The following is an 8,672-nucleotide window of genomic DNA, read 5'->3' on the forward strand; positions in this document are numbered from 1 at the left end:
AGTGATTCAATAGAGGACTGCACAGTGATTAAATAGAGCACTGCACAGCAATTAAACAGAGCACTGCACAATGATTCAACAGAGGACTGCACAGTGATTTCACAGAGGACTGCACAGTGATTCAACAACAGAGCACTGCACAGTGATTCAACAACAGAGGACTGCACAGTGATTCAACAGAGCACTGCACAATGATTCAACAGAGGACTGCACAGTGATTCCACAGAGGACTGCACAGTGATTCAACAACAGAGCACTGCACAGTGATTCAACAACAGAGGACTGCACAGTGATTCAACAGAGGACTGCACAGTGATTCAACAACAGAGCACTGCACAGTGATTAAACAGAGGACTGCACAGTGATTAAACAGAGCCCTGCACAGTGATTAAACACAGCACTGCACAGTGATTAAACAGAGCACTGCACAATGGTTCAATAGAGCACTGCACAGCTATTAAACAGAGAGCTTGCACAGTGATTCAACAGAGAGCCCTGCACAGAGATTAAATAGAGCACAATGGTTCAATAGAGCAATGCACAGTGATTCAACAGAGCGCTACACAGGCATTCAACAGAGAGCCCTGCACAGGAATTCAACAGAGCTCTGCACAATCTTTATGTTTTATCACAGAATGCTTATCAGATCATTCTGTCATACGCAATCTACAGATGTTGCATAGCTATATAGTTGACACGTAAATGCGTATGAACAGATGTACAAGAAGAGCATAGTAGCTGACAATATACATGTACATAAAGATATACAGGTGAACAGATGTACAAGAAGAGCATAGTAGCTGACAATATACATGTACATAAAGATATACAGGTGAATGACACTTATAGAGGCAGTATACAAAATTTTCATTATCAAAAACGTCCTAAATTATACCTGAAAGTATTTCTAAAATATGCTATATGCATTTTTGTATCAACTTGATCAAATTAAATCTGTATTAAAATTATTAATTAAAAACGGAAAGTACTAATTGTTAAAGATGTAAATAGTTTTAGTTTTGGGCATTAAAATTTTTAATTAAAATCATCAGAAAAGTTAAGGGACAAATTTCTCTAGGTTTTGGTGTATAGACTTCATAAATTTGAGCAAAAAGAAATTTTGAAGTCCAAAAATAAAAGGAATGCCCTGTTAATTTTTGAAAGAAAACTTATTTCTATTAGAATTCGAAAGCTTTCTCTTACGACTACAAAGAAAGAAATAATAATAGTAATATTTCAATGAAATCCCTTTAAGGACACTTGTTTTTATTAGATCAAGGACATTGTATAACCAACACATGTTCTGTATTTGTCAGTGTTTGAAAGACTTGGTAGCTAAAATGATGCAACTTCAGTGAGAATATGACTTAATTTGAAAAGTTTATTGACTGACAAAATCTATTCAGGCAGAGAGATAAATATTTTCGTTAGTTTATTTGAATTATTGTAGCAATTGAAGCAAACTTGTTTTCGTGATATTCTTTTTACTCTAACCCATTGGTAAAGATTTGATTGACTTACTCGATGAAGAAATTTCTTGGTTCATATATTTTATTGTTCTACTTTAAAAAACGAAATTAGGGCGAGGTTTCTACACACATAAATATCATCCAGATTTTTTTCCCTTTTAAATCCATGGTGTGCCATTCTCTGAGATCAATCGTGTCATGGTCTCAGAAACAGGAATTGTTCAGCATAACTCATTGGTAATAGTATTCACAGCTTACCATTAAATTTGAGTTTTCTTAGCCCCATATATCCGTTCTGTATCTGTGTTTGGAAGTAAAAAAGCAAATTCCGATTTTTTATTTTGAATACCCATTGATGACATCACATGTATACAGTAGACTCAATCATCTAGTTTCACTTCGTTAACGAACAGCTGTGACAAAAGATTTCTGGATGTTAGAGATTAGCAGTATATCAGCAAGACCTTCAATTTTTGGATACCCAAAATTTTAGAGAAGATAAGCTTATGAACGAATTAGATAAAAAGTAAAATTTCTTGTTTGAAAGAATCATGTGATTTTCGTACAGTTTTAGTAGTTCTGAAGATTATTCACATACATTCATTCAATGCCCAAATCAAACCCTGAAAAAAGGGCCAAACATGGACTTTAAAGTGCCAAGTTTTTTCCTGAAGCAGAACAATGTCTTTCTTCAACGTGATAAAAGCCTGGTAGGAGGGTTGTATTAATCATATAGATTCAATGCTGTTAATTAACACTCTTTTTCTTCCTTCCATGGAAAAGCCATAAACTATAGAAATTTATTCCACGAGTAATGATTAGCTGGCTAATATAATACAGTTTTCTGTATAAGCTGCAAGGATAAGAAGGGTCAATTTAATTGAAGACTGGAGTGAACTCTGAACTAGTCACACATAGAAATCATTAATATCTATCAAGGCTGTATATATAATACATAGAGTGGAAATAACAAGCACTGTAATATGATGTTGAGTATATGAACTGTATAAACCTCCAGTCCTCTATGACGTCAATCATCATTTTCTTAATGACATTAAAACTTCCTCATACATACTGGTACTATTTAATGATTGAAAGTAAATAGAAATACCATGATGATTTTTCCACCTTAATCTTCTTTACAGAACTACTATATCACAGTTAATCTCATTATACTCTATTTTTTTTACCAACTGTAGACGCATCATTACATTGTATGTACTTCTAGCTCCAACAATTTTCTTAGATTAACAGACTATGAGTTTCTTTCCAAAAAAGACTAAGTAGGCCATTATTTCTACATTATTCTAGATTAAAACTCCAAAATAAGTAAGTGAATTAAGGACATCTTATCAAATCCATTGCAGTCAAAACTCAGATCTACTGAAAGCCTGAAATTGACATAAAACTGCTTAGTAGTAAAAATCCAACTTTCTATAGCTAAATTATTACTGAACTGGACTTCATGATGGCAGTTAGGATTTTTCAGTAGTCACACCTTTGATCTTCACATTTTGCCCAGATTTGGCCAAATTTGCAACCTTTGCTTTGATTACAAAAGATTTTCAAGTTGGCAAAAGAAGCAAGAAAAGGGGAAAAAAAACAATTATATTTAACAAGGATAACAACTTAGGTTTACAAAGGATCCTTTCTTCCAACAGGTCCTTGACCAAACCTTTTAGCATTGATCTTATATCAAAACACTTTACCTTTGTAAGTTAACAATATGGATACACTTCAATCATAATAAAATCTATATTTTCTAGTGAATGAATTCAGTTAATTTCAAATAGTTTTTATACAATAAACAGTCAAATTGAAAGAACCATATTGACATATTCTCATCATTGTAATATTCTTATTTCAATTAATATTAAAAGGATATAATAATATGGTCTTATGATTATTCAGTTTACAAGCTGATAAAAGCTCGATTTTAGTTACCAATAGCACGTATTGCATTGACAATTTGATGTAGCATTGGATTTCAATTAAAGGGATTGTCAAGAGGTTATCTAAAATTTTGTATGTGTATTGAAGAACTGATAACATCAATTTGCATCATTTCAATTTTCAGTCAGACATCTGTGGTTCCTGCTATTCCACTAAGGGTAAATCTAAGTGTTTGATGACATTACTAATCGCAAAATATGCTTTAATAAGGCCTTTCGCGATTAATGACATCACCGAACACTTAGTTGTAGCGCATTTGCAGGAACCATAGATGTTGGATTGAAAATTAGAATGGTGCAAATTGATGCTATCAGTGTCCCTGATACACATAAAACCTCTGTATAATTCCTTTATAAGTAAAAGCACTTTGAAATAGTCTACATCCATGTTGAATTAAAAATAGATTTTATTAAATCAAACAGGTGTCAGCTTTTTAGATTCTAGTGTTTTGATGTAAAAAAAAAAATGTAGTTTTTATCTTGGCCTACATCTTTCTCAACTATGCTTCCTTCTACAGTGATTCAGTTGATTGGATAGGACATTAAACTAAATCCCAGTATACAACAAGCTGTGCACATTAAAAATCTCTAAACAGTTGAAACTTAAAAAGGATGAAAATGTCAATGATCTTGAATCCTCTATGGTTTAAATCACAAGTCTTATAGTATGCTTGTGCATCCACCTCATTTCCACAACCTTTAAGTTAGCTTGCTTCAGGTCTCTTAAACATGCTCTTGACAGTTGGAAATCGAACAAGAGCAGGCTAATGTCGGTGTCTGGGCAAAATTTCCCTTATTGCACCCTGCATGGCGTTGCTGTCTTCATTAGCCCACATGGTGCAGAACAGTAGGACATATAACGCCATTCATTTCGTTTCATTTCTTAAACATGCCTAAAGTAACCAGTGCGGTGTAGGATGTAGGATGATCGATACAGTAGAAAATAGAAGAAATGAACACGAGGTACGGGTCCGAACATGATTTATTTCTTCTATTTTCTACTGTATCAATTATCCTGCACCGTACATCGTCTGTTCCCTCCTTAACAATGTTCACTAGCTAGAAAATTTCTGCATCATTAACATGTTACAATATAAACCCTATTATTCAAGAAAATAAGCATTAGATTTCAATCTTTCACTTCCTATTTATATAAATTCATTGTTTGAGCATTAGGACAGCAGGAAGTCTCCAACACCTTTGTCATTGAAAGTTGTACTGTGTCTAATTTCATATATGATAATATTTCTTATAAACCCCAGTGAAACAGTCATGTAAAATAACAAATTTGCTGTGTACATACATCAAAGGGATTGATTTTAAAGAGGTTTTCTAAAAATTGTATGCGTATCGGGGACACTGATAGCATCAATATGCATCATTTTAATATTTAATCAGCCTTCTGACCATCTGAAAACTAAGTGTTTTATGACATTACTAATTGGTAAGGGCCTTGTGATATTTTACAATTAGTGACGGCATCAAACACTTAGTATTTTGTGGAATTGCAGGAACCAGATGTCTGAATGAATATTGGAATTGTGCAAATTGATGCTAACAGTGTCCCAAATACACATACAAAATTTAGAAAATCTCCCAACAATCCCTTAAAATAAAAACAAGTTGGATTTAAAACCAACAAGTTTACTACATAGTCTGCTTAGGTTCAGTTATCTCTTAAAATCTGTTCAAAACAATCTGATTATTGAACAAAATAATTGAAAAATTTGACCTGTTTGTCAAGGCCAGCTGTTGGTGAATAAAAATGTCAAGTGATTAAACAAAAGATATATTCCATGTGTTATTAAAAACGTACAAGACTGTTAGCTTAAAGTTGCATTTCTGGGCTAGTGAAATCAGGTTGTAATGTAAATTCCCTGATCAAAATATGATGGGAACATATTTCAGTGTTAGATGGTGATGATAACACAGTTTCATAAGATAACAGCACTGGCCTAGATAATTTCAGTGCACTGCAATTTGAAATCCAAACAACTTTTTGCAATCCAATTCTTCCTATGGTGAGACAACATTAAAATTAACACTGATCTGGGAATCAAATCAAAACTGTAATTCTTTTTGAGAATTTTCTACCAAATTAGAATATTTGACAACTCTTGCATTTCTTGCAACTTTGTTAGTCAATAGAAATAGCTGGATCCATTGTATCTTATTAACAATATAATTATTTCATTACTGTAATAAATTTATTATCAATACATTGTATTATCTGAAACCTCATTGACAAAATTGATTTTGAGTCTACAACCAGAATTTTCAATTACTACAAACTTTTATGACATGCAAATAAAAATATAAATTGATTAGCTGAAACTGAAGTTTGGAACAACTAATTGCTAATCAATTTTTTTCAATCTAAACAATCTGAACCCTGCAAAGGTGTACTTTTTCTTTATTTTTTTTACTGTTGTATGAGGAAGTGAATTTTAATCAATCAAAACTAGGGCTGGGTATTCTTTAGCAAATTTCGATGGCAGACTATTGATCAATAATCGAAATAATTTAATTTAGAATCCTGTATATACTGAATTAAAAACATGCCAAATTCTTAATTTCATGGGTTAATTTTGCGTTTTAGTTTATTCTTGCTTTGATCGGTTATTATAATTTATTGTTGGTGCTGACGGGATCCTATGTGGAAGAGTTTACCACTTGTTAATGAGTACAGTGGAGAAAATGTAACTTTGACATATAATCGATTATGAAATTCGATAATCGATAATCAAAATTATAAATCATAAATGCGATATGTATTGTATCGTATCATGATTGACGATATCCAGCACTAGTTGTTACACTTAAACAACTTTATCACATTTTCATATTTGGAAAGTATTTTGGCAAATGGTCATGTGAAGCTGTCTTTATCTATTTCCAATCTAATCTGGCAAACCTATGTCAATAAGAATTACACGAGTGGGCAAGTTTTGGACAAGCAGTTTTGGGCTGAATGGACAATGGTCAAGCAAAAAAATCTTAGAAAGAGATCTCAGTGTGTCTACAGAATCCTTGTATACAAAACAAAATCTTTGGCATAGGCTTGAATAACCACCCTTCTAAGAGGTTCCTCATTATTGCTTATTGTTTCTTCAGACTGCCGCCAGTTGACAAAAACTTATCCCGGTTTATCAGGAAGGGAAATTAATTGGCAGAATTGATTTTGCGGGTTTATCCCAGGTCAGAATGTAACAACAAATGTTCCTTTTCATCAGGTAACTTTTGAAATATTATTATTCCAGTCACTACTGCTACTTTACAGAGGTTTTCAAGATTATCAATTTAAAATAATTCCTTAAGAACTTCTCATCTACTTCCAGTGTTAAGGTCTAAGTTTAAGTAGAAAACCTTCAGTTTAATAGGATGGGAATGGTGTGTGAAAACAAATTGATACTTGACAGGGGTGAAGAGATCAATTATCTGTTATATTGGGCATATCTATTTTGTACAGAGAGCTACTAGAATGTTAGACCGCTTGGTATCGAGTATCACAATTCAGTGGGCTTTTACCCCTTTAGCCTGACAAATCTGGCCCTGCAAAGTCCTCAGATATGATTTGGAAATCGGCACATTTGGGAATTGCTCGCTACTTTTTAAGAATTCTTACAATCCACAAATGGATTGGTGCGACTCTCATGAGAGTGACATTTTATGTCTTGCCCTGACCTGCTAAGCCATCCATATATGTCTGGGAACAATGTAAGGCCAAATTAAACAGGCTAGCATCTCCTATCAGCAACCTATATAAAGTTGTTTGAAGATAATGTTTTAACTAACCTGGTTTTTATTAATAAGGGCAGGTAATGATGTTCTTCTTGTTGACCTGTGAGCAGAGAAGCCATGAGCGGTAGAGGAGCTAGATCTACGTCTTTTAATGACAGGAATCTTCCCATCTTGAGTCAATATGTTTTGAATCGGGGGTTTTAAAACAGTTTCCATATATTTTGAAACTAAAATTCCTGCAAAAGCGCATGTGTAAGCTATATAAGGTCTGAGAGTCTGGGGAATGTCTAATAATGTTGAACAGGATAAAAATCTTGTGAAACTGACAAGTAAAATCACAACAGCACTGTGAACAGTTTCGAGGGATGAAAACACACTGGCAACGCTGACTGACAATAATACAGTGACAATAACAAGTGGCTGACTGACATGTCCTGCTATGTCTGTCCCTGATATCCCATGTGAGTCTGACCCCTCACCTGCACTCCAATTTCTTTGACACACTTGAGCAAATGTTTCTCCTAAGTAACAAGATGAAAACAAAATATACACACTCATGTTGCTCCATGTACGCCGAAAAAACAAGGATAACCAATAAAATACGCATAATATGCTGAACATTGGAACTATGAGAGCACATAATCTTTGAAACATATAGCCTACATCGCATTTTAATAACTGATATAAGAGTAAACACGATAAAATAACACCAGTTCCATACAGTATTCCCAGTTGTTGAGCTGTAAAATTAGCCTTGCTTATCCCTAGCCAATTAAAAATAAAACTATAGTTGCATTGCTCTAATGGCTTCACAAACACTTGAATATATCCATTATTTTCCGTTTCTTCCTCTTCTTCTTTTTCTGTACCATTTTTTGAGCCCCGTCTTCCTATCGACGGACGATGCATAGCCATTTTGATTTCGATCCGCGGTTCAAAGCGCACAGACTTGTGGGTAAATATCACCACTAAACTCCTTGTTATGATCGCGTGCAAAATGCAAAAGAGAATATGCAGTACTTTTTATCAAAAGGTACAATCAAAACCACATCTCCCCATTTCCTTTCCTTTATGTTTGCCATGACACATTGTAGAGGGCTAACTGTTTTCTATAGATGTCGTCACCTACAGTTATAATATAACGGGATATGGGTAGAAAACTACTATACAACATAAACCTGCTAGTCAGAACGAGGCGCTGGCTATACTACAGATCGATAGCCAACTTGTAATGATCTCCACACCTCAACGTTTTTATCTCACTATCTTTCATACAATATAGTTTTTACTTATCTAGATATACATACAGAATAGTAGGCCTATATAGTTACTAAAACGGTGCAAGTTTAATTTGCAAGGATATTTTTTTCAAGACTTTCGAGTTGACCTGGTAAAAAGACTTGCCATCATAATGCCCGTCATTGGGATTTACAAAAGCTTATAAGGTCTTATGTACATAATAGCCAATATATACTCTCATAACAGTTTATTAAGTCAGTTTGTATGGCAA

General features: G+C 33.8%; 1 protein-coding gene across 1 annotated transcript; it reads right to left on the reverse strand.

Moving 5' to 3' along the window:
• Positions 1-5,927: 5,927 nt before the first annotated feature.
• LOTGIDRAFT_169313 (hypothetical protein) lies at positions 5,928-8,077 on the reverse strand (the record flags this gene model as incomplete). Its single annotated transcript, XM_009067629.1, has 2 exons — positions 5,928-5,966; positions 7,217-8,077. The coding sequence occupies 2 exons, from the start codon at positions 8,075-8,077 to the stop codon at positions 5,928-5,930; spliced, it is 900 nt and encodes a 299-aa protein (XP_009065877.1).
• Between the last annotated feature and the right edge of the window lie 595 nt (positions 8,078-8,672).

Source organism: Lottia gigantea (genome assembly GCF_000327385.1).
Source record: "Lottia gigantea unplaced genomic scaffold LOTGIsca_84, whole genome shotgun sequence".
In the NCBI taxonomy this organism is placed as follows: Eukaryota; Metazoa; Mollusca; class Gastropoda; family Lottiidae; genus Lottia; species Lottia gigantea.